At 34.4% G+C, this 27,575-nt stretch overlaps 2 protein-coding genes across 2 annotated transcripts; both read left to right on the top strand.

Annotated features, from left to right (window-relative positions):
- Positions 1-3,064: 3,064 nt before the first annotated feature.
- Positions 3,065-10,352, top strand: LOC144841457 (contactin-associated protein like 5-3-like). The gene is made up of 6 exons (XM_078697788.1): positions 3,065-3,116; positions 5,121-5,333; positions 6,350-6,501; positions 7,265-7,373; positions 8,433-8,609; positions 10,020-10,352. Exons 1-6 carry the CDS (start codon positions 3,065-3,067, stop codon positions 10,295-10,297), a joined length of 981 nt encoding a protein of 326 aa, XP_078553914.1. The 3' UTR covers positions 10,298-10,352.
- Positions 10,353-15,791: 5,439 nt separating this feature from the next.
- LOC144841456 (contactin-associated protein like 5-3-like) lies at positions 15,792-23,079 on the top strand. Its single transcript, XM_078697787.1, has 6 exons — positions 15,792-15,843; positions 17,848-18,060; positions 19,077-19,228; positions 19,992-20,100; positions 21,160-21,336; positions 22,747-23,079. The coding sequence occupies exons 1-6, from the start codon at positions 15,792-15,794 to the stop codon at positions 23,022-23,024; spliced, it is 981 nt and encodes a 326-aa protein (XP_078553913.1). The 3' UTR covers positions 23,025-23,079.
- Positions 23,080-27,575: the final 4,496 nt, after the last annotated feature.

Genomic DNA, 27,575 nt, shown 5'->3' with positions numbered 1-27,575 from the left:
GGAGGGGGAGCGGGCGATGTGGAGGGGGAGCGGGCGATGTGGAGGGGGAGCGGGCGATGGGGAGGGGGAGCGGGCGATGGGGAGGGGGAGCGGGCGATGGGGAGGGGGAGCGGGCGATGGGGGTAGGAGTGGAAAGACGAAAAAGGATTATGTATATTTTTAACCAGGGCGTTTTAACAATTAATTATATTCTTATTGAAGGAATGAGACTATCTTTTCAGATTTTAATACAAACAAATCTACCTATCCAGCGCAGTCTGTCACGGTATTAAATAGCCTACGTTTCAGATCCAGAATTTTGGAAAACAATTTAAAAATGTGTATTGTTGGTGCCTCATTCCGTCAAAGGATTATGGTTTTCGTTCCTTTTCTTAACGGTTTACCCATCTACCACTCTGGCAGCTACTTCAACTGCTTATGTTAAGGCTGCCCTGAAAACTCACCTTTTTAACCTTTTTTCTCTTAGCTTTCCGATTTTAATCTTTTACTAAGCGCATTGAGGCTTTGAATAATGCGCGATAAAGCCCCATTTATTATTATTTACTATGAATACATACAGCGAAATACAAAACATGGGGAGGAGCCGGGCGGTGAGCGGAAACCGGAAAGCCGCCTTTCCGTTGGGCTCCCGCGGCTCGTAATAATCGATCGTAAATACAACTCCGGTGGTCTATACGCTGGCATCGTCTCAACTAACCACACTAGCAAGTAAGATTTCTAATATACTTCACATGGCATTTATGCAAATCATTTCAGATGAGCATAACTTCAACAACGATTACGTAATCATTAGCTCAGTTATGCTTGGTTGCTTGTCAACGTTTGCGTTGCGTTTACGTCCTTGCGTTACGTCCTAGTGAGAACTAGCTTTACGTATACTGCGTTACATATGACTCCCTGCAAACAAATCTTTGCATATTAGATTACAATGAATACCTGAATATAAGAAGGGCCCAAGTCTGAGAAAATTAAAAAAAACACGCGCTTCTGTTGCATCATGGGAACGCGTTTAAGGCAATGGACTTGGGCCCTTATAATCATGTACCATGTTGTACAGTGGAACATACACATTCGTCAACAGAGGGCGATATCCATAGAGTTGGCTGGCATTATTTTTTTTCCTATTAGGTTAAGGCATAAATCATGAATAATTCATTATTTTTTCTATTATAAAGAATTGCAAGATAGCTGATCTACTTCCTAAATATACTAAACCTCTAAGTATTCTCTCTCAACTATTAAACAAAAATCATGTTCTTGATTGATCTCAAACCGAGGGCTCCAGTATAATAGTAAGCATTTACCACTAGACCAAACAATTCGGTTGGCAAACGTTGTTTACACAAGGTATTTAATCTCTCTCCATTCTTATATAGCTCTATAATATCCCATATTATGTCATAATTATTCTAATGAATTATTCATGATTTCTGCCTTAGTCTCATAGAAAAAAAATGCGGCCCGGCCATTCTTTTATACATACCGGTATTCTTCCACGTGTTAATAGTACTAAAGCGTGGTTCCCACTAGGACGCAACGCAACGACGTATTGACGCAACGTGCTGTATTGCGTAATCACAAGTGGGAACCGACGACGCAACAGTGCTGCAAATATCGCAGGTTTGATTTCACGCAGGCGGGGGCAAACACAATTATTGGAAGGGCATTTTCTTCCGTTGCGTAGTTTGCGTTACGTTGCGTCGCTAGTGGGAACCAAGCTTTAGAGAGTGTACTTGGGTCCTTAATTCATACACAAGGTAGCCCAATGCATATATAGTGACAATTGTCTATGTTTGGCCAAATGATGAAGCCCTTTTTATATTCTTATCATTTGTTTTCTTTGTCTTACATCACTGTTAATTTTACATTGATAGGCCTATCTAAATATTATGTTTTACTACTAGTTGGCTCCCTGACGGGGAATGAATTCAATAAAGCTAATATGATTTAGAGTTCTATTTTATCCGTTGCAAAAAATACAATTGATTTAACCGAATTTGACAAACTGGCGCACGAACACTTAACAATCGTCTTAGTTGATGAAAGAATCGGTCTCTAATGAGATATAATGTATAGCCCTGGATGTAAGACATGTACACACTACGCAGTATCGCTTCACCTTCCTTCGTCTATCTTTAATGAGAAAAGGTCCAAAAATGTCAACAGCACAATAAGTAAAGGGAATTATTTGGATGTTGTTCTAGTCGATCCAAAGGAAGGTCGGCTAATTTTTGGGTTGATATTGGTCCCCTTCTGGATCGACTAGAACAACATCCAAATTCGGGGAAGTACGCCTGAATGTATGAATGAATACCGTAAAGGCCGTATCAATATTAGACTTGCCCCAAGTCTGTTGTTGTTTGTTGTTAGTCCACCAGTCGACGTTTCGATTTTTGTCTTGTAATTGTGAGTATTATTATACGTATGAAACATCATTATGTGCCAAAACATCTATCTCTAGTGTATATCAATTGCAAAAAAATTAATTAAGTACTTGCACAAAAAAATGCAGCGCCACCATACTTATATTAAATAATAATGTTTAGACGGAGGTACTTCACCACACACAGGCACTGCACGGCAAGTGTTTAAGTCCGCCTTTTTTCAACATTGTCATCGCCCGGAGAAAGTCACGTTACTGACGTATCATAGAACGGTAAGTCTGTTTTCTTATACAGTGAAACTTCTTGCTTTGGACCGTCAGAAATCAATTAGCTACAGAGTACATAAATCTAAACTCCACTCTCTACTGAAAATATTTCGAACAAATCTAAAATCTCCGATATAATTTAGAACTGCATCTTTAAAAAAACTGTATAACAAAGTTAAAAATATACAAATTATACATTTTGTAATTATATGTTTGAATAAAGTAGTTCAGGTGAGAAAAAAAGGGGGACAGAGTAGACGATGGCCGAAGAGAGGATTAATAATGCATTTGTATTTTAAACTTTCCTCCTTTTTCAGGGTTTAGCCATTTTCTAATTCACCGCACAATTCCTGAATTTAAAATGTTTTAAATGTGTGAGAATATCTTTTCAGATTTAAAAACAGCAAAAGAAAGATGCTCGTGTTGATTTGTATCTACTACCTACTCTGTGGAGTTTGTTGTCAAGGTAAGCAAGTATTTTAATGTAACATCAGATCTTTTAGAACGGGAGATTGAAGTAATTCATTTAATGTAATGTATTTTAGAAATAAAATAATTGTATTTTGATATTGTAAATTTAGTAGCCTACAATAGATGTCAATATTTTATCATTCTAAAGAGGGCCACCTGGCCTGTGAATGGGTTTTGCTGGAAAGCTTATTACTCTCTCTAAATAAAGTGGAAATTAAAAATAAACAAATAAATTAATACTATGGGCCAGCAATATCTCTTAATATAGCCTACACAGGAAATAAGGTATAAATGACGAAAAACGAAAAAAAAAATGTAAATTAATTTGTTTTAAATCGTAAATTTGTTTTCACTTATAAAAATACAAAAAAACGGTTAAATTTAAACAAAAAAATAATGTTTTACTATTGTTTGCTTTTATACAGTTTTTCAGGTAAATACTTTTTCCGATCCAATAGCCTACACGCATTACAATATCTGATTAAATAAAATAGGGCTTATAACATCAATAACAAATACTATTGGAACGTGTTTTAAATATAAAGAACGTTTTTATATCTGAATCTATTGTAATCCTAGAATCAATACTGTATCAATTACCGGTTTTACTGACATTATTTTTATTTGATTGTATTTTCAAATTTGTCTGGCTGTTTTACTTTATCGTTTTGATTAAGCTTTTTGCTTATTTTATTTTGTATCTCCATTGATTCAGCTGATGCCCACAGCATTGTCATTTTCACAGTAATTTGCTTTTGCATTTTATAAATAGAAATTTCAAATAGACAAAACGAATTGCATTAACAATGATTTTTAAAATATAAATATAAAAATTGAAAGTTCAAAGTTCAAATACAAGGAATGATTGCACGTTGGAATGTAATTTCTTAAGAAAAATACTAATCTTTTATAAATTTATAACATTAGATTTTCAAATGTTTCTTTCAACGACTTTAAATTCTATACAATTTAGAATTCTTGATTTAGCGCTTTATAATCTTCATCCCGCCCCCTCATCCTTGTCCTAGCAATTTATCCTAAAATATATGACAATTCAGGGGACTATTCAGGGGACACCTCTATTCAGGGAGAAATTATCCCTTAAAGATTAAAGAACTTTTATTGGTCCACTTAAAATGGAAATTCATTTTGCTTGGCATAATTCAGACATTAAAAGACAATAAGAAAAATACATCAAATTACAAAAGGCAATGTTAAAATACTATTTATAGGGTTATGTTATAATAAATTAATTAAAAAATAAACTATTAAAAAACTATTGAAATTGTAGATTGCAAAAACGCCATGGCTATGTAAAATAATGTTAAACCAATTAAAAATTCAAAACAAAAATTACAGCAATAAGTTATCGCCGAACGTTAGAATTGTACATAATGAAGGCTATTTACAAAAGACTTCTTAGTTCTGCATATAAGATTGGCTTTTGATGGTTTAATGCCAGATCTATTAAAATTGTAACAGTAATTTAACGGATGGGTGGATCTTTCATAATATTTTCAACTTTTCTTAAAGATGTATTGTCCTCCAAAACATGAAAAATGAAGATTAATTAAATCAGACTTTGAATAGGTTATTTTGTAGTTTTAATAAAGTGAATCACTTCCCTAAAAAAAACCCGAAAAACAATAATGTTTTCACTTAGAAAAAGATAAAATAAATTGACAAATTCAACCAAAAACCCATTGGCTGGCAGCAAATGTGATTATTTTTTGCTTTCAAATACAGTTTCTTTCAGGTAAATATATTTTTTTCAATCCAATTTTTGGTCAAAATGGATAACTATTATGAGACATTAAAATAGCATATTCAACAAAAAAATGTTTAGGAATTATTTTTTCAGGGGGACAATACATCTTTAAGATACACTTACAAAATGGCTTTTACTATCTGGATCTAGATATTTGAATCCGTATTAATAGTAGAATTATCTATCACTATTTGAAGGCGAATATCCACTCTCATTAATTTTGCTTTTCAGAATCTTCAGTTCATATCTTGACGGAGGCAGTCTCACAGGCTTACTTACAGGAGGAGGAAATACCAGTATTGAGGAACTGTGAGGAACTTCGTATTTTTGGTGTAAGAAGCACAGATAATTCAACGTTTTGTGTCGATCCCGACGGAGAGTACTACGGAATTGATTCTTTCCAAGTGGAATGTGAAAAGGCTACAGATAATAGCACGCTAACAGGTACAATTATTCATTCATTTATTTTATAAAAATCACATAAAACAAGTAAAAAGGTTCATGAATAAAACAGTATTAAAAACAACATAATATAAAACAATGATAAAAATATTTTTTTAAACATCTAAAACCGTATAAAAACAATGTTTAAAATATTTTTAATGTTTTTAAAAACATGCATTAAAAATTCAAAAAAAGATAAATGGGGTGAGAAAAAGTGATTTCGATCAGGATCGTCCAAGAAAAACAATAACTCAGGTTTATTTCCATTGGAGTCCTACAATTATTGTTTAAGCTACTTTCACATATTAATCCTAACTTTTTTTCGGTTTAATTCGACTATTCTTGATCATTGAATTGGTATTTTCGGTTCGCGCTAGTCCAGATCATACGATTCGATTTTCAATTAGATGCCGTCTGTCTGTAGAGAAGAGTTGGTCTTATGTATTACCTCGTTCTTTTGATGGGACGTTAAGCCGGTCGAGTTGCATTTATGGTGTGTGTGTGTGGATTATTCCAAAAGAGTAAGCGTGTCTTCCAATCGGCGTGCTCATTATGGTAGATAATGTAGATCCGTAGGCGATATTCTTTTCGTTGGGGACTCCTTATGTGAAAGTAGCCGAACTACTTTTTAATTATAAACTTAACCTAACCCTTTAAATAATCTCTCTGTCACTATAAAGTAATAAGTTGCTCATTGGATTCGAACCCATACATCGACATGTAAAGTCCATATAGTCTAATCCATTCGACTACATTTAGTGAATGTAGTCTGGTCAATTCTTACTCACGTCTTATGGATAATGACTAATGAATATTCATGTTTATTTCGTGACATTTCATGAGGGTTTATAAAAGAAATAAAACGACGATAAAAAGAAATATCGCGACTCGCAGAATACACAGGGCCACGTTGATAAAGCATATAAACAGGCCTAATAAACAGGCCTAATATGAAAGGAATTAGGAAAGCCAGTGAACGAATTCCTATTGAAAATGTTGAAAATTATTTCTATTAGGAAAGGTCATTATCACACCTACAAGTAACCTCTCAGTGTATATAAGCGGATATGAAGATATAGAATTCGTTCATCAGGTTGACTATGCAATATCAATGGACAAGATAGTTGACTTATTGAAGTCATCAGTCGAATGTCAACAGTATATGAAGGTATTGTATACTACATTATAAAACGTCTCACTGCATATTATATCATAAATCAATGCGTACCGTAACATTTCAACGTACCATTAAAACGTTACGTAAGCGTACGTAAAACCGCAATGTGTAGGCCTATCGTAGAACCTCAATGTGTTCCACAAACTATCAATGTGTACCGTAAAACTACCGTAAAACTGCAATGCGTTCCGTAAAATCCTAATGCGTACCGTAAAACCTCAATGCGTACTATAAAAACCAATGCGTACCGTACCAAATTAATGCGTGCCGTAAAAACTCAATTCGTATTGTAGGCTAAACCTCAATGCGTTCTGTAAACTCTCAATGTGTAGCGTAAAATTACAAATACGTTCCATAAAACCTCAATGCGTTCCATAAAACCTCAATGCGTTCCATAAAACCTCAATGCGTTATCAAGAGCAGCACCGTAAAAGCGTGATTCCTACTAGCGACGCAACGTAACGCAATCTACGCAACGTAACGCAATCTACGCAACGTAAGAAAATGCCCTTCTAATAATTGTGTTTGCCTCCGCCTGCGTGATATCAAACGATGTTTGCAGCACTATTGCGTCGTCGGTTCCCACTTGTGTACGCAATACAGCACTTTGCGTCAATACGTCGCTGAATTGCGTTCTAGTGGGAACCAAGCTTTAAATGCCAATACGCACTGTGCGTACAATAAATCCTCAATTCGCACCATATAAATAAATAAGTAAAACTGTACTTTTGTAAATTTCTATTATGACCACCAGTACGTTTGTCATCATGCCATGATGGGCGTATGGTTGTCACGTGATGGAGAAAGAATGAACAATTATGGAGCACCAGCTGGCTATGATGGGTGCATGTGTGGTGTTTTAGGTAGGCTTTACGTACTTTTTTAAATATTACCGTATTATCTAGCCGTATAGGCATAGGCATACCCCAACGTTCTATTGGTACTTAGTACGCTAAACGTTTACTCAAAAAGGTTATCTTGATCATAAATGATCCATACCATCCTGGCAACCACCATTTCCAAATTATGTCTCACATTCACAAATTTAGATCGATAGTTGCAAAAAACTAATAGGTCAGTTACTTCTTTCTACCCAACAGCAATCCGTGCAATTAATGATACATGTTTACGTTAAGTTTTGTACTTCCCCGAAACCTTGAAATACCGGAATGGTGTCCGGCGGGGTTTACTTTTTTACCAACCCCGAAACCAGTTCTAAAAATACCGGGATGGTGTCCAGCGGGGGATAGTTTCACCACGTAGTTTAAGTTCTATTTATTTGTTGTTAGCCGAAACTGTTCAAATTCATTTAAATGTAAATGTTTTTTATATGTTTACAAATGACAATAAATTTACTTAAATTGACTTGACTTGACTTACTTGACTTGACTTGTATAACAATTGTTTATTGAAAAAGCAGAAATCGTTGGTTTATGTTTATTAAACGACCTGTCGAATAATCGCACATGTCAAATGAGCGCGGTTTTCAAATAAGAATAATAGACATGAGATTATTATTAGGCCTAAATACCCGCGGGCGAGAGAATGAGGCGTGTGCCAAGCCCGTTGCCGTGTGTCCTCCTGAAGTGCTCTTTTCAGCAGGTCTACGCTCTCTTGATGATTCTTTTCCATTTGTGACAAAACAAACGCCCCTGTATAAATCCTGTCTATGGGGTGGTTAAACAATAAATAATTAAATCGCATTATAATATTTTGAAAACACAGATGGTAAAAACTTTATTTAGAAGTATATACAATATAGTTATAATCAGTCTATATATAAAGTTTGATTTATATTGCCTTTTTTATAATGAAGATCAGAAGTATGCAGCTATATGCCTATTACGTTAAATTACGTAAAAGATTAACTGGAGAAGATACATAAAAGATACGCTTAATTATTAGTTAGTTTTTTTGAAAAGGAAATTGCGCATATGTTGGAAAAAGATGTAACTGTGATAGTAATGATGCCTACTTGAGAACTGACGATGGATTCGTTGATGATCGTTCTACGCTGCCAGTCACTGCGTTACTTTTTAAGGACACAGGAAGTCACAACGAGTACGGTACGAGTACCATTGGATCGTTCACGTGTACAGGTATACTCATTTTGATTGGTTGATTTTGTATCACGCGGCTTTGGTGATATTCTTTACTTTCAATTCACAAATAAACATTCATTATTATGAATGTGTCTCTCAAACAATATATTTATATGTTTTTGAAACTATATTACTCTAGTAGCTAGATCAACTTTCGTATGCACTTTTTTTGAGGTCCAGAGAATTTGACTTAAGAAATTGGTTAAGGGTGGTCAAACAATCAATTTTGGCTTACACATTTTGAAAATGTGGCGAAAGGTCAAAAGGTCAGGGTGAAAGGTTATAGTACCAAACACCAACATGTCCTTAAATCTCCGACAACCACTGGTCACAGCAAGTTAATTTTGGTCTCAAATTGATCAGAATGTATACATTTATATTCAGTCTAATTGGACATTTTAGTAAAAAATGACCGGAAATGCCATTTCTGACCTTTGACCCACAACCCAGGGCATGTATGTATCTCCGTAACTACTGGTCGTAGACACTTGAATTTGGTCTTAAACTGTTCGAAATATAGATTTTGTTATTTGTTACACATTTTGAAAAATGTTACAAAAGGTCAAAGAGTCAGGGTCAAGGGTTATATGAACAAATATAAATACCTACTTGTATCTCGGCAACCACTGGTCGCAGCAAGTCGATGTTGGTCTCAAAATGTTCAGAAGGCATGCATTCATATTCAGTCTAATGGGGCATTTTAGTCAAAAATGATCAGAAATGCGCTTTCTGACCTTTGACCCACATATCAGGGCATCTTTATATCTCTGTAAGTACTGGTCGTAGAAACTTAAATTTGGTATCAAATTGTTCGAAATATACATATTTACATTCATTCTAATAGTAGTGGGTCAAAGGTCAGAAATGGCATTTCCGGTCATTTTTGACTAAAATGTCCCATTAGACTGAATATAAATATATACCTTCTGATCAATTTGAGACCAAAATTACCTTGCTGTGACCAGTGGTTGTTGAGATTTAAGGACCTATTGGTGTTTGGTATTATAACCTTTCACCCTGACCTTTTGACCTTTCGCCACATTTTCAAAATGTGTAATCAAGCCAAAAATGATTGTTTGACCATCCTAAACCAATTTCTGAGGTCAAATTCTCTGGACCTCAAAGTGCATACGAACGTTGATCTAGCTACTAGAGTATATGCAATGACACTAAAAACACAAATGTTTAAAAGTTTGGCCAATCCGATCTTTTGAATATAGGCCTAAATGATTTGCAATGTTTGAATGGACAATATTTTGCTGTATATCCTGAATCGCGAAACTCGCGGAAAAAAAAAAAAAAATAAGACGTAAGGCGCAACATACACATGTGCACGGCAAAAGTTTGGCGTCTTTTTAAACATCTAAATGATATTGTGTATATTTTTATAAATACATCTTCTTTTAGGAACGTATGTGGATTGGAATTGGTCAACAATACACGAAGGTGTGTGTTTGGTTGATCACGTTCTAGCCGTGTTTAACACACATTCTCGTTCTCAATGTATGCTGCTCTGTCGAAGAGAATTATTGTGCAGATCTGTGAACGTCAAGAAGAACCATGACAACGGCGCTCTGACGTGCGAGTTGAATCTGAGAAGATTGAGAAATGTGCTGGAAAGCAAGATTGTCTATGACACATATTGTACAAATATCGAGCCTATCTTAGAGTCAGACTTGCCATAAATAGTAATAAATACTTGTATGACGGTTACCATTGATCACTAATTTAAACCGATTATTAGTGCTGTATCTCCATATTTATGACACTTTTGTCCAGTAGGCCTGCAAATCATTTAGGCCTATCACAAGCAAAACACGTGTATCATAAATATGGCGCATGTATCTAAGAATAACCAGAATAGACGGTTGAGGTTAAGCTCTATCTACACTATCATGATTAGTTTGACACACAAAAAAGTGTTATGTGCCCAAATATGATATGATATGACATCACCGTGTCCATATAATAGGCACATCACATTTTTTTGGTCACATACACAGTTTGATAGTGTAGACAGAGCTTTAGGCTAGGGTCTATGATATGAAACACGCGTGTCACGGGATTTGCCAAGTATGATACTGGAAAAATTCAAATACAGTAAAGGGTATCGGTCACTTCATTTGGTATTTGACCAATCTTTGATAATATTTTAGAATTTAGGCACATGAATGTTTAATTACAGTTACATTTTTAGTTACTTAAAAACCTATATAAACAATCAGCTGGCTATTTAGAGGTTTAGGCCTATGTTAGTTTACATTCTAGTATATTGGAACCTGTATGTTGGAACCTATCTATTCTAAGAATACATAGTATACTGCTTGTATTGAAAATATTTAATTATGATTATAATATGAAGCTAATCTATTAGAAAATGTGCATACACTATTGTATTGCTTTTTATTCAAAAAATTATATAAGAGAAATTTGAAGGAACTATCCATTCATACTGCCCTTTCACGAGTAAATCATTTAAACCAATCCAGTAAATCCTACGATCTTGCGTGCTTATAAACTCTTCAACCCAATATTGCTCCTCTTGGCTAGAAATTACTACAAGATGCCCGCCTTCCAATTGGCAGTTTAGGCACGCATCAGAATAGTTCGCCTTCAGATCCAATACACGATAACAGGCGGTCAAATAGTTTTCCCAGAACATCGGACAACCTTTTGAGAAAAAAAATTATAATAAATAAAATAATACTAATATTTAATATTCCTTCATATAGAGGTTCATCCTATAACGTCTGCCCTAATAATTTAGATAAAAGTTTGTAAATATATCAAGAAAAAAAAAACATTTTTCTAATATAATCAGATACATTAGTTGCAAAACCAACATGCATTTAAGAAACACTCAGAGTAAAATGGCTGCCGACAGCAAAATTAGGAATTTGGGTATTAAACTGTATTATACTATGCGAATATTATTGTCATTTTTATAGTGAAAATTCAACTGAAACATTTTGAAATACTTTATCCTTAAAGATGTATTGTCCCCCAAAAACCTGAAAAAATGAAGATTAATTAAATCAGACTTCGGACTATTTTGTCTAATAGTTAATCACTTCCATAGAAAAAAAAACTGAAAAAAATGTTTTCACTTATAAAATGACAAAATAAATGGTTAAATTCAACTAAAAACCCACTGGCTGGCAGCCAATTTGACTATTTTTTTGATTCAAATTACTGTTTTAGTCAGCTTACTAGTTGGTCGGTCGGTTGGTCGGTAAACATTAAATCAAATTTGAGCACGCGACTGCAGCCATGTATATGGCCGGCCTTGTTTCAGGTAAATACACTTTTTTCGGTCGAATTTTTTGGTCAAAGAGGATAATTATTATGTGACATTAACATATTCAACAACAAAATTGTAAAAATGTAAGGGGGACAATACATATTTAAACATCATTCTGATCACCTTCAATTTTTTCTTTTGAAATAGAAAATAAGAATAAAAAAATATTTATCTTGTGACAATTTCATCATGTAAATGCATTTTACTCTTTATATTGGCAAGTTTTTCTCTTGATTTTCATATTTATTTTTTTTACTGCATAAATACATAACGAAGCCATGATTAGGAATTTACTTCTAAAGTTCTTCACACATAACACAAATTAAGATGCTAATTTGAGTGTTGTTTGATGAATTTGAAGTGAATATAATAAATAAAACGAATGAAGCGTAACTTACCACTGTCGATAGTTTGCCAAATGCCGAGTGCAACGGTAAAAAAGGTAATTTGTATACACAGCCTGATTTTCAAAAACTTTAACATTTTTTTTTTCAGTGGCTCATAACGACAAGTATAGTTTGATAGATTCCAAGTTGGGCTGTTGATGCTGCTGCTACATATCTACAAGCAGTAATGCCCAGCAGCAGAGTTTTATTACGCCACAGCATTAAAAAAATACTGCCCTCTAGAGAAAGACCGACTACGTTGAGACGCATTGTTTGTTGGGATGAGTTAAATCAGATATCACCAAAATAGATTTCGAGTATTCTTATTGTATTTTTCCAACAATAACAGTTTATTATTTGGGAACGATCTTCATGAAGTTATCTAATATTATTATTAATAAAGCCGTAACAAATATCAAGCGTTGCTATTTGAGCGCATATTGACTCGTATAATAATGGGCGCTTATAATATTGTAATTTTTGTTTTACATTATTTACATTCAAGTAATTATATATATAAAATGGAGATAACGGGTTGTTGTTTGTGTTTTTCTCGTATAAACAATATGTGGAAGTTATAAAGTATATAAAAGTAAAGGTCAGTTATTGGGGAAAATGACCAAAAACTTAGAAATAGGCCTATAACATAACAAAACTTTTGAAATAATATGCAAGTTATAATTTTCATGTGTGTGGGAGAAAGAGCGAGATCGGGCGATGGGGAGGGGCGTTTCAGATCCAGAATTTTGGAAAACAATTTAAAAATGTGTTTTGTTGGTGCCTCATTCCGTCAACAAAGGATTATGGCTTTCGTTCCTTTTCTTAACGGTTTAGCCACTATCACTCTATATGTTGAGGCTGCCTTGAAAACTCACCTTTACTTTACTTTACTATGAATACATACAGCGAAATACAAAACATGGGGAGGAGCCGGGCGGTGAGCGGAAACCGGAAAGCCGCTTTTCCGTTGGGCTACCGCGGCTCGTAATAACCGATCGTAAATACAACTCCGGTGGTCTATACGCTGGCATCGTCTCAACTAACCACACTAGAAAGTAAGATTTCTAATAATACGTCACATGGCATTTATGCAAATCATTTCAGATGAGCATAACTTCAACAACGATTACGTAATCATTATCTCAGTTATGCTTGGTTCCCACATGACCGCAAGACAAGGACGTAACGCAACGTAAGTGATCGATTATTCGAACGGTCGCTTGTCAACGTTTGCGTTGCGTTTACGTCCTTGCGTTACGTCCTAGTAAGAACCAGCTTTACGTATACTGCGTTACATATGACTCCCTGCAAAGTTTACACAAATATTTGCATATTAGATTACAATGAATACCTGAATATAAGAAGGGCCCAAGTCTGAGAAAATTAAAAAAAACACGCGCTTCTGTTGCATCATGGGAACGCGTTTAAGGCAATGGACTTGGGCCCTTATAATCATGTACCATGTTGTACAATGGAACATACACATTCGTCAACAGAGGGCGATATCCATAGAGTTGGCTGGCATTGTTTTTTTCCTATTAGGTTAAGGCATAAATCATGAATAATTCATTATTTTTTCTATTATAAAGAATTGCAAGATAGCTGATCTACTTCCTAAATATACTAAACCTCTAAATATTCTCTCTCAACTATTAAACAAAAATCATGTTCTTGATTGATCTCAAACCGAGGGCTCCAGTATAATAGTAAGCATTTACCACTAGACCAAACATTTCGGTTGGCAAACGTTGTTTACACAAGGTATTTAATCTCTCTCCATTCTTATATAGCTCTATAATATCCCATATTATGTCATAATTATTCTAATGAATTATTCATGATTTCTGCCTTAGTCTCATAGAAAAAAAAATAATGCGGCCCGGCCATTCTTTTATACATACCGGTATTCTTCCACGTGTTAATAGTACTAAAGCGTGGTTCCCTAGAACGCAACGCAACGACGTATCGACGCAAAGTGATGTATTGCATAATCACAAGTGGGAACCGACGACGCAACAGTGCTGCAAATATCGCAGGTTTGATTTCACGCAGGCGGGGGCAAACACAATTATTGGAAGGGCATTTTCTTCCGTTGCGTAGTTTGCGTTACGTTGCGTCGCTAGTGGGAACCAAGCTTTAGAGAGTGTACTTGGGTCCTTAATTCATACACAAGGTAGCCCAATGCATATATAGTGACAATTGTCTATGTTTGGCCAAATGATAAAGTCCTTTTTATAGGCCTATTCTTATCATTTGTTTTCTTTGTCTTACATCACTGTTAATTTTACATTGATAGGCCTATCTAAATATTATGCTTTACTACTAATTGACTCCCTGACGGGGAATGAATATTTAATAAAGCTAATATGATTTAGAGTTCCATTTTTTCCGTTGCAAAAAATACAATTAATTTGACCGAATTTGACGAACTGGCCCACGAACACTTAACAATCGTCTTAGTGAGTTAATGAAAGAATCTGTCTCTAATGAGATATAATGTATAGCCCTGGATGTAAGACATGTACGCAATACGCAGTATCGCTTCACCTTCCTTCGTCTATCTTTAATGAGAAAAGGTCCAAAAATGTCAACAGCACAATAAGTAAAGGGAATTATTTGGATGTTGTTCTAGTCGATCCAAAGGAAGGTCGGCTAATTTTTGGGTTGATATTGGTCCCCTTCTGGATCGACTAGAACAACATCCAAATTCGGGGAAGTACGCCTGAATGTATGAATGAATACCGTAAAGGCCGTATCAATATTAGACTTGCCCCAAGTCTGTTGTTGTTTGTTGTTAGTCCACCAGTCGACGTTTCGATTTTTGTCTTGTAATTGTGAGTATTATTATACGTATGAAACATCATTATGTGCCAAAACATCTATCTCTAGTGTATATCAATTGCAAAAAAATTAATTAAGTACTTGCACAAAAAAATGCAGCGCCACCATACTTATATTAAATAATAATGTTTAGACGGAGGTACTTCACCACACACAGGCACTGCACGGCAAGTGTTTAAGTCCGCCTTTTTTCAACATTGTCATCGCCCGGAGAAAGTCACGTTACTGACGTATCATAGAACGGTAAGTCTGTTTTCTTATACAGTGAAACTTCTTGCTTTGGACCGTCAGAAATCAATTAGCTACAGAGTACATAAATCTAAACTCCACTCTCTACTGAAAATATTTCGAACAAATCTAAAATCTCCGATATAATTTAGAACTGCATCTTTAAAAAAACTGTATAACAAAGTTAAAAATATACAAATTATACATTTTGTAATTATATGTTTGAATAAAGTAGTTCAGGTGAGAAAAAAAGGGGGACAGAGTAGACGATGGCCGAAGAGAGGATTAATAATGCATTTGTATTTTAAACTTTCCTCCTTTTTCAGGGTTTAGCCATTTTCTAATTCACCGCACAATTCCTGAATTTAAAATGTTTTAAATGTGTGAGAATATCTTTTCAGATTTAAAAACAGCAAAAGAAAGATGCTCGTGTTGATTTGTATCTACTACCTACTCTGTGGAGTTTGTTGTCAAGGTAAGCAAGTATTTTAATGTAACATCAGATCTTTTAGAACGGGAGATTGAAGTAATTCATTTAATGTAATGTATTTTAGAAATAAAATAATTGTATTTTGATATTGTAAATTTAGTAGCCTACAATAGATGTCAATATTTTATCATTCTAAAGAGGGCCACCTGGCCTGTGAATGGGTTTTGCTGGAAAGCTTATTACTCTCTCTAAATAAAGTGGAAATTAAAAATAAACAAATAAATTAATACTATGGGCCAGCAATATCTCTTAATATAGCCTACACAGGAAATAAGGTATAAATGACGAAAAACGAAAAAAAAAATGTAAATTAATTTGTTTTAAATCGTAAATTTGTTTTCACTTATAAAAATACAAAAAAACGGTTAAATTTAAACAAAAAAATAATGTTTTACTATTGTTTGCTTTTATACAGTTTTTCAGGTAAATACTTTTTCCGATCCAATAGCCTACACGCATTACAATATCTGATTAAATAAAATAGGGCTTATAACATCAATAACAAATACTATTGGAACGTGTTTTAAATATAAAGAACGTTTTTATATCTGAATCTATTGTAATCCTAGAATCAATACTGTATCAATTACCGGTTTTACTGACATTATTTTTATTTGATTGTATTTTCAAATTTGTCTGGCTGTTTTACTTTATCGTTTTGATTAAGCTTTTTGCTTATTTTATTTTGTATCTCCATTGATTCAGCTGATGCCCACAGCATTGTCATTTTCACAGTAATTTGCTTTTGCATTTTATAAATAGAAATTTCAAATAGACAAAACGAATTGCATTAACAATGATTTTTAAAATATAAATATAAAAATTGAAAGTTCAAAGTTCAAATACAAGGAATGATTGCACGTTGGAATGTAATTTCTTAAGAAAAATACTAATCTTTTATAAATTTATAACATTAGATTTTCAAATGTTTCTTTCAACGACTTTAAATTCTATACAATTTAGAATTCTTGATTTAGCGCTTTATAATCTTCATCCCGCCCCCTCATCCTTGTCCTAGCAATTTATCCTAAAATATATGACAATTCAGGGGACTATTCAGGGGACACCTCTATTCAGGGAGAAATTATCCCTTAAAGATTAAAGAACTTTTATTGGTCCACTTAAAATGGAAATTCATTTTGCTTGGCATAATTCAGACATTAAAAGACAATAAGAAAAATACATCAAATTACAAAAGGCAATGTTAAAATACTATTTATAGGGTTATGTTATAATAAATTAATTAAAAAATAAACTATTAAAAAACTATTGAAATTGTAGATTGCAAAAACGCCATGGCTATGTAAAATAATGTTAAACCAATTAAAAATTCAAAACAAAAATTACAGCAATAAGTTATCGCCGAACGTTAGAATTGTACATAATGAAGGCTATTTACAAAAGACTTCTTAGTTCTGCATATAAGATTGGCTTTTGATGGTTTAATGCCAGATCTATTAAAATTGTAACAGTAATTTAACGGATGGGTGGATCTTTCATAATATTTTCAACTTTTCTTAAAGATGTATTGTCCTCCAAAACATGAAAAATGAAGATTAATTAAATCAGACTTTGAATAGGTTATTTTGTAGTTTTAATAAAGTGAATCACTTCCCTAAAAAAAACCCGAAAAACAATAATGTTTTCACTTAGAAAAAGATAAAATAAATTGACAAATTCAACCAAAAACCCATTGGCTGGCAGCAAATGTGATTATTTTTTGCTTTCAAATACAGTTTCTTTCAGGTAAATATATTTTTTTCAATCCAATTTTTGGTCAAAATGGATAACTATTATGAGACATTAAAATAGCATATTCAACAAAAAAATGTTTAGGAATTATTTTTTCAGGGGGACAATACATCTTTAAGATACACTTACAAAATGGCTTTTACTATCTGGATCTAGATATTTGAATCCGTATTAATAGTAGAATTATCTATCACTATTTGAAGGCGAATATCCACTCTCATTAATTTTGCTTTTCAGAATCTTCGGTTCATATCTTGACGGAGGCAGTCTCACAGGCTTACTTACAGGAGGAGGAAATACCAGTATTGAGGAACTGTGAGGAACTTCGTATTTTTGGTGTAAGAAGCACAGATAATTCAACGTTTTGTGTCGATCCCGACGGAGAGTACTACGGAATTGATTCTTTCCAAGTGGAATGTGAAAAGGCTACAGATAATAGCACGCTAACAGGTACAATTATTCATTCATTTATTTTATAAAAATCACATAAAACAAGTAAAAAGGTTCATGAATAAAACAGTATTAAAAACAACATAATATAAAACAATGATAAAAATATTTTTTTAAACATCTAAAACCGTATAAAAACAATGTTTAAAATATTTTTAATGTTTTTAAAAACATGCATTAAAAATTCAAAAAAAGATAAATGGGGTGAGAAAAAGTGATTTCGATCAGGATCGTCCAAGAAAACCAATAACTCAGGTTTATTTCCATTGGAGTCCTACAATTATTGTTTAAGCTACTTTCACATATTAATCCTAACTTTTTTTCGGTTTAATTCGACTATTCTTGATCATTGAATTGGTATTTTCGGTTCGCGCTAGTCCAGATCATACGATTCGATTTTCAATTAGATGCCGTCTGTCTGTAGAGAAGAGTTGGTCTTATGTATTACCTCGTTCTTTTGATGGGACGTTAAGCCGGTCGAGTTGCATTTATGGTGTGTGTGTGTGGATTATTCCAAAAGAGTAAGCGTGTCTTCCAATCGGCGTGCTCATTATGGTAGATAATGTAGATCCGTAGGCGATATTCTTTTCGTTGGGGACTCCTTATGTGAAAGTAGCCGAACTACTTTTTAATTATAAACTTAACCTAACCCTTTAAATAATCTCTCTGTCACTATAAAGTAATAAGTTGCTCATTGGATTCGAACCCATACATCGACATGTAAAGTCCATATAGTCTAATCCATTCGACTACATTTAGTGAATGTAGTCTGGTCAATTCTTACTCACGTCTTATGGATAATGACTAATGAATATTCATGTTTATTTCGTGACATTTCATGAGGGTTTATAAAAGAAATAAAACGACGATAAAAAGAAATATCGCGACTCGCAGAATACACAGGGCCACGTTGATAAAGCATATAAACAGGCCTAATAAACAGGCCTAATATGAAAGGAATTAGGAAAGCCAGTGAACGAATTCCTATTGAAAATGTTGAAAATTATTTCTATTAGGAAAGGTCATTATCACACCTACAAGTAACCTCTCAGTGTATATAAGCGGATATGAAGATATAGAATTCGTTCATCAGGTTGACTATGCAATATCAATGGACAAGATAGTTGACTTATTGAAGTCATCAGTCGAATGTCAACAGTATATGAAGGTATTGTATACTACATTATAAAACGTCTCACTGCATATTATATCATAAATCAATGCGTACCGTAACATTTCAACGTACCATTAAAACGTTACGTAAGCGTACGTAAAACCGCAATGTGTAGGCCTATCGTAGAACCTCAATGTGTTCCACAAACTATCAATGTGTACCGTAAAACTACCGTAAAACTGCAATGCGTTCCGTAAAATCCTAATGCGTACCGTAAAACCTCAATGCGTACTATAAAAACCAATGCGTACCGTACCAAATTAATGCGTGCCGTAAAAACTCAATTCGTATTGTAGGCTAAACCTCAATGCGTTCTGTAAACTCTCAATGTGTAGCGTAAAATTACAAATACGTTCCATAAAACCTCAATGCGTTCCATAAAACCTCAATGCGTTCCATAAAACCTCAATGCGTTATCAAGAGCAGCACCGTAAAAGCGTGATTCCTACTAGCGACGCAACGTAACGCAATCTACGCAACGTAACGCAATCTACGCAACGTAAGAAAATGCCCTTCTAATAATTGTGTTTGCCTCCGCCTGCGTGATATCAAACGATGTTTGCAGCACTATTGCGTCGTCGGTTCCCACTTGTGTACGCAATACAGCACTTTGCGTCAATACGTCGCTGAATTGCGTTCTAGTGGGAACCAAGCTTTAAATGCCAATACGCACTGTGCGTACAATAAATCCTCAATTCGCACCATATAAATAAATAAGTAAAACTGTACTTTTGTAAATTTCTATTATGACCACCAGTACGTTTGTCATCATGCCATGATGGGCGTATGGTTGTCACGTGATGGAGAAAGAATGAACAATTATGGAGCACCAGCTGGCTATGATGGGTGCATGTGTGGTGTTTTAGGTAGGCTTTACGTACTTTTTTAAATATTACCGTATTATCTAGCCGTATAGGCATAGGCATACCCCAACGTTCTATTGGTACTTAGTACGCTAAACGTTTACTCAAAAAGGTTATCTTGATCATAAATGATCCATACCATCCTGGCAACCACCATTTCCAAATTATGTCTCACATTCACAAATTTAGATCGATAGTTGCAAAAAACTAATAGGTCAGTTACTTCTTTCTACCCAACAGCAATCCGTGCAATTAATGATACATGTTTACGTTAAGTTTTGTACTTCCCCGAAACCTTGAAATACCGGAATGGTGTCCGGCGGGGTTTACTTTTTTACCAACCCCGAAACCAGTTCTAAAAATACCGGGATGGTGTCCAGCGGGGGATAGTTTCACCACGTAGTTTAAGTTCTATTTATTTGTTGTTAGCCGAAACTGTTCAAATTCATTTAAATGTAAATGTTTTTTATATGTTTACAAATGACAATAAATTTACTTAAATTGACTTGACTTGACTTACTTGACTTGACTTGTATAACAATTGTTTATTGAAAAAGCAGAAATCGTTGGTTTATGTTTATTAAACGACCTGTCGAATAATCGCACATGTCAAATGAGCGCGGTTTTCAAATAAGAATAATAGACATGAGATTATTATTAGGCCTAAATACCCGCGGGCGAGAGAATGAGGCGTGTGCCAAGCCCGTTGCCGTGTGTCCTCCTGAAGTGCTCTTTTCAGCAGGTCTACGCTCTCTTGATGATTCTTTTCCATTTGTGACAAAACAAACGCCCCTGTATAAATCCTGTCTATGGGGTGGTTAAACAATAAATAATTAAATCGCATTATAATATTTTGAAAACACAGATGGTAAAAACTTTATTTAGAAGTATATACAATATAGTTATAATCAGTCTATATATAAAGTTTGATTTATATTGCCTTTTTTATAATGAAGATCAGAAGTATGCAGCTATATGCCTATTACGTTAAATTACGTAAAAGATTAACTGGAGAAGATACATAAAAGATACGCTTAATTATTAGTTAGTTTTTTTGAAAAGGAAATTGCGCATATGTTGGAAAAAGATGTAACTGTGATAGTAATGATGCCTACTTGAGAACTGACGATGGATTCGTTGATGATCGTTCTACGCTGCCAGTCACTGCGTTACTTTTTAAGGACACAGGAAGTCACAACGAGTACGGTACGAGTACCATTGGATCGTTCACGTGTACAGGTATACTCATTTTGATTGGTTGATTTTGTATCACGCGGCTTTGGTGATATTCTTTACTTTCAATTCACAAATAAACATTCATTATTATGAATGTGTCTCTCAAACAATATATTTATATGTTTTTGAAACTATATTACTCTAGTAGCTAGATCAACTTTCGTATGCACTTTTTTTGAGGTCCAGAGAATTTGACTTAAGAAATTGGTTAAGGGTGGTCAAACAATCAATTTTGGCTTACACATTTTGAAAATGTGGCGAAAGGTCAAAAGGTCAGGGTGAAAGGTTATAGTACCAAACACCAACATGTCCTTAAATCTCCGACAACCACTGGTCACAGCAAGTTAATTTTGGTCTCAAATTGATCAGAATGTATACATTTATATTCAGTCTAATTGGACATTTTAGTAAAAAATGACCGGAAATGCCATTTCTGACCTTTGACCCACAACCCAGGGCATGTATGTATCTCCGTAACTACTGGTCGTAGACACTTGAATTTGGTCTTAAACTGTTCGAAATATAGATTTTGTTATTTGTTACACATTTTGAAAAATGTTACAAAAGGTCAAAGAGTCAGGGTCAAGGGTTATATGAACAAATATAAATACCTACTTGTATCTCGGCAACCACTGGTCGCAGCAAGTCGATGTTGGTCTCAAAATGTTCAGAAGGCATGCATTCATATTCAGTCTAATGGGGCATTTTAGTCAAAAATGATCAGAAATGCGCTTTCTGACCTTTGACCCACATATCAGGGCATCTTTATATCTCTGTAAGTACTGGTCGTAGAAACTTAAATTTGGTATCAAATTGTTCGAAATATACATATTTACATTCATTCTAATAGTAGTGGGTCAAAGGTCAGAAATGGCATTTCCGGTCATTTTTGACTAAAATGTCCCATTAGACTGAATATAAATATATACCTTCTGATCAATTTGAGACCAAAATTACCTTGCTGTGACCAGTGGTTGTTGAGATTTAAGGACCTATTGGTGTTTGGTATTATAACCTTTCACCCTGACCTTTTGACCTTTCGCCACATTTTCAAAATGTGTAATCAAGCCAAAAATGATTGTTTGACCATCCTAAACCAATTTCTGAGGTCAAATTCTCTGGACCTCAAAGTGCATACGAACGTTGATCTAGCTACTAGAGTATATGCAATGACACTAAAAACACAAATGTTTAAAAGTTTGGCCAATCCGATCTTTTGAATATAGGCCTAAATGATTTGCAATGTTTGAATGGACAATATTTTGCTGTATATCCTGAATCGCGAAACTCGCGGAAAAAAAAAAAAAAATAAGACGTAAGGCGCAACATACACATGTGCACGGCAAAAGTTTGGCGTCTTTTTAAACATCTAAATGATATTGTGTATATTTTTATAAATACATCTTCTTTTAGGAACGTATGTGGATTGGAATTGGTCAACAATACACGAAGGTGTGTGTTTGGTTGATCACGTTCTAGCCGTGTTTAACACACATTCTCGTTCTCAATGTATGCTGCTCTGTCGAAGAGAATTATTGTGCAGATCTGTGAACGTCAAGAAGAACCATGACAACGGCGCTCTGACGTGCGAGTTGAATCTGAGAAGATTGAGAAATGTGCTGGAAAGCAAGATTGTCTATGACACATATTGTACAAATATCGAGCCTATCTTAGAGTCAGACTTGCCATAAATAGTAATAAATACTTGTATGACGGTTACCATTGATCACTAATTTAAACCGATTATTAGTGCTGTATCTCCATATTTATGACACTTTTGTCCAGTAGGCCTGCAAATCATTTAGGCCTATCACAAGCAAAACACGTGTATCATAAATATGGCGCATGTATCTAAGAATAACCAGAATAGACGGTTGAGGTTAAGCTCTATCTACACTATCATGATTAGTTTGACACACAAAAAAGTGTTATGTGCCCAAATATGATATGATATGACATCACCGTGTCCATATAATAGGCACATCACATTTTTTTGGTCACATACACAGTTTGATAGTGTAGACAGAGCTTTAGGCTAGGGTCTATGATATGAAACACGCGTGTCACGGGATTTGCCAAGTATGATACTGGAAAAATTCAAATACAGTAAAGGGTATCGGTCACTTCATTTGGTATTTGACCAATCTTTGATAATATTTTAGAATTTAGGCACATGAATGTTTAATTACAGTTACATTTTTAGTTACTTAAAAACCTATATAAACAATCAGCTGGCTATTTAGAGGTTTAGGCCTATGTTAGTTTACATTCTAGTATATTGGAACCTGTATGTTGGAACCTATCTATTCTAAGAATACATAGTATACTGCTTGTATTGAAAATATTTAATTATGATTATAATATGAAGCTAATCTATTAGAAAATGTGCATACACTATTGTATTGCTTTTTATTCAAAAAATTATATAAGAGAAATTTGAAGGAACTATCCATTCATACTGCCCTTTCACGAGTAAATCATTTAAACCAATCCAGTAAATCCTACGATCTTGCGTGCTTATAAACTCTTCAACCCAATATTGCTCCTCTTGGCTAGAAATTACTACAAGATGCCCGCCTTCCAATTGGCAGTTTAGGCACGCATCAGAATAGTTCGCCTTCAGATCCAATACACGATAACAGGCGGTCAAATAGTTTTCCCAGAACATCGGACAACCTTTTGAGAAAAAAAATTATAATAAATAAAATAATACTAATATTTAATATTCCTTCATATAGAGGTTCATCCTATAACGTCTGCCCTAATAATTTAGATAAAAGTTTGTAAATATATCAAGAAAAAAAAAACATTTTTCTAATATAATCAGATACATTAGTTGCAAAACCAACATGCATTTAAGAAACACTCAGAGTAAAATGGCTGCCGACAGCAAAATTAGGAATTTGGGTATTAAACTGTATTATACTATGCGAATATTATTGTCATTTTTATAGTGAAAATTCAACTGAAACATTTTGAAATACTTTATCCTTAAAGATGTATTGTCCCCCAAAAACCTGAAAAAATGAAGATTAATTAAATCAGACTTCGGACTATTTTGTCTAATAGTTAATCACTTCCATAGAAAAAAAAACTGAAAAAAATGTTTTCACTTATAAAATGACAAAATAAATGGTTAAATTCAACTAAAAACCCACTGGCTGGCAGCCAATTTGACTATTTTTTTGATTCAAATTACTGTTTTAGTCAGCTTACTAGTTGGTCGGTCGGTTGGTCGGTAAACATTAAATCAAATTTGAGCACGCGACTGCAGCCATGTATATGGCCGGCCTTGTTTCAGGTAAATACACTTTTTTCGGTCGAATTTTTTGGTCAAAGAGGATAATTATTATGTGACATTAACATATTCAACAACAAAATTGTAAAAATGTAAGGGGGACAATACATATTTAAACATCATTCTGATCACCTTCAATTTTTTCTTTTGAAATAGAAAATAAGAATAAAAAAATATTTATCTTGTGACAATTTCATCATGTAAATGCATTTTACTCTTTATATTGGCAAGTTTTTCTCTTGATTTTCATATTTATTTTTTTTACTGCATAAATACATAACGAAGCCATGATTAGGAATTTACTTCTAAAGTTCTTCACACATAACACAAATTAAGATGCTAATTTGAGTGTTGTTTGATGAATTTGAAGTGAATATAATAAATAAAACGAATGAAGCGTAACTTACCACTGTCGATAGTTTGCCAAATGCCGAGTGCAACGGTAAAAAAGGTAATTTGTATACACAGCCTGATTTTCAAAAACTTTAACATTTTTTTTTTCAGTGGCTCATAACGACAAGTATAGTTTGATAGATTCCAAGTTGGGCTGTTGATGCTGCTGCTACATATCTACAAGCAGTAATGCCCAGCAGCAGAGTTTTATTACGCCACAGCATTAAAAAAATACTGCCCTCTAGAGAAAGACCGACTACGTTGAGACGCATTGTTTGTTGGGATGAGTTAAATCAGATATCACCAAAATAGATTTCGAGTATTCTTATTGTATTTTTCCAACAATAACAGTTTATTATTTGGGAACGATCTTCATGAAGTTATCTAATATTATTATTAATAAAGCCGTAACAAATATCAAGCGTTGCTATTTGAGCGCATATTGACTCGTATAATAATGGGCGCTTATAATATTGTAATTTTTGTTTTACATTATTTACATTCAAGTAATTATATATATAAAATGGAGATAACGGGTTGTTGTTTGTGTTTTTCTCGTATAAACAATATGTGGAAGTTATAAAGTATATAAAAGTAAAGGTCAGTTATTGGGGAAAATGACCAAAAACTTAGAAATAGGCCTATAACATAACAAAACTTTTGAAATAATATGCAAGTTATAATTTTCATGTGTGTGGGAGAAAGAGCGAGATCGGGCGATGGGGAGGGGCGTTTCAGATCCAGAATTTTGGAAAACAATTTAAAAATGTGTTTTGTTGGTGCCTCATTCCGTCAACAAAGGATTATGGCTTTCGTTCCTTTTCTTAACGGTTTAGCCACTATCACTCTATATGTTGAGGCTGCCTTGAAAACTCACCTTTACTTTACTTTACTATGAATACATACAGCGAAATACAAAACATGGGGAGGAGCCGGGCGGTGAGCGGAAACCGGAAAGCCGCTTTTCCGTTGGGCTACCGCGGCTCGTAATAACCGATCGTAAATACAACTCCGGTGGTCTATACGCTGGCATCGTCTCAACTAACCACACTAGAAAGTAAGATTTCTAATAATACGTCACATGGCATTTATGCAAATCATTTCAGATGAGCATAACTTCAACAACGATTACGTAATCATTATCTCAGTTATGCTTGGTTCCCACATGACCGCAAGACAAGGACGTAACGCAACGTAAGTGATCGATTATTCGAACGGTCGCTTGTCAACGTTTGCGTTGCGTTTACGTCCTTGCGTTACGTCCTAGTAAGAACCAGCTTTACGTATACTGCGTTACATATGACTCCCTGCAAAGTTTACACAAATATTTGCATATTAGATTACAATGAATACCTGAATATAAGAAGGGCCCAAGTCTGAGAAAATTAAAAAAAACACGCGCTTCTGTTGCATCATGGGAACGCGTTTAAGGCAATGGACTTGGGCCCTTATAATCATGTACCATGTTGTACAATGGAACATACACATTCGTCAACAGAGGGCGATATCCATAGAGTTGGCTGGCATTGTTTTTTTCCTATTAGGTTAAGGCATAAATCATGAATAATTCATTATTTTTTCTATTATAAAGAATTGCAAGATAGCTGATCTACTTCCTAAATATACTAAACCTCTAAATATTCTCTCTCAACTATTAAACAAAAATCATGTTCTTGATTGATCTCAAACCGAGGGCTCCAGTATAATAGTAAGCATTTACCACTAGACCAAACATTTCGGTTGGCAAACGTTGTTTACACAAGGTATTTAATCTCTCTCCATTCTTATATAGCTCTATAATATCCCATATTATGTCATAATTATTCTAATGAATTATTCATGATTTCTGCCTTAGTCTCATAGAAAAAAAAATAATGCGGCCCGGCCATTCTTTTATACATACCGGTATTCTTCCACGTGTTAATAGTACTAAAGCGTGGTTCCCTAGAACGCAACGCAACGACGTATCGACGCAAAGTGATGTATTGCATAATCACAAGTGGGAACCGACGACGCAACAGTGCTGCAAATATCGCAGGTTTGATTTCACGCAGGCGGGGGCAAACACAATTATTGGAAGGGCATTTTCTTCCGTTGCGTAGGTTGCGTTACGTTGCGTCGCTAGTGGGAACCAAGCTTTAGAGAGTGTACTTGGGTCCTTAATTCATACACAAGGTAGCCCAATGCATATATAGTGACAATTGTCTATGTTTGGCCAAATGATGAAGCCCTTTTTATATTCTTATCATTTGTTTTCTTTGTCTACATCACTGTTAATTTTACATTGATAGGCCTATCTAAATATTATGCTTTACTACTAATTGGCTCCCTGACGGGGAATGAATATTTAATAAAGCTAATATGATTTAGAGTTCCATTTTTTCCGTTGCAAAAAATACAATTAATTTGACCGAATTTGACGAACTGGCCCACGAACACTTAACAATCGTCTTAGTGAGTTGATGAAAGAATCGGTCTCTAATGAGATATAATGTATAGCCCTGGATGTAAGACATGTACACTATACGCAGTATCGCTTCACCTTCCTTCG

Source organism: Antedon bifida, chromosome 4, assembly GCF_963402885.1.
Source record: "Antedon bifida chromosome 4, ecAntBifi1.1, whole genome shotgun sequence".
In the NCBI taxonomy this organism is placed as follows: Eukaryota; Metazoa; Echinodermata; class Crinoidea; order Comatulida; family Antedonidae; genus Antedon; species Antedon bifida.
This window is presented reverse-complemented; position numbering and strand designations above follow the sequence as displayed.

Excerpts from the sequence above, each read along its gene's own strand:
- LOC144841456 (XM_078697787.1), top strand. The coding sequence starts at position 15,792 with ATGCTCGTGTTGATTTGTATCTACTACCTACTCTGTGGAGTTTGTTGT. Across the intron at positions 18,061-19,076 it reads AGATAATAGCACGCTAACAG|GAAAGGTCATTATCACACCT; the intron begins GTACAATTATTC and ends TATTTCTATTAG. Across the intron at positions 20,101-21,159 it reads GTGCATGTGTGGTGTTTTAG|GAAATTGCGCATATGTTGGA; the intron begins GTAGGCTTTACG and ends TTTTTTGAAAAG.
- LOC144841457 (XM_078697788.1), top strand. The coding sequence starts at position 3,065 with ATGCTCGTGTTGATTTGTATCTACTACCTACTCTGTGGAGTTTGTTGT. Across the intron at positions 5,334-6,349 it reads AGATAATAGCACGCTAACAG|GAAAGGTCATTATCACACCT; the intron begins GTACAATTATTC and ends TATTTCTATTAG. Across the intron at positions 8,610-10,019 it reads TGGATCGTTCACGTGTACAG|GAACGTATGTGGATTGGAAT; the intron begins GTATACTCATTT and ends ATCTTCTTTTAG.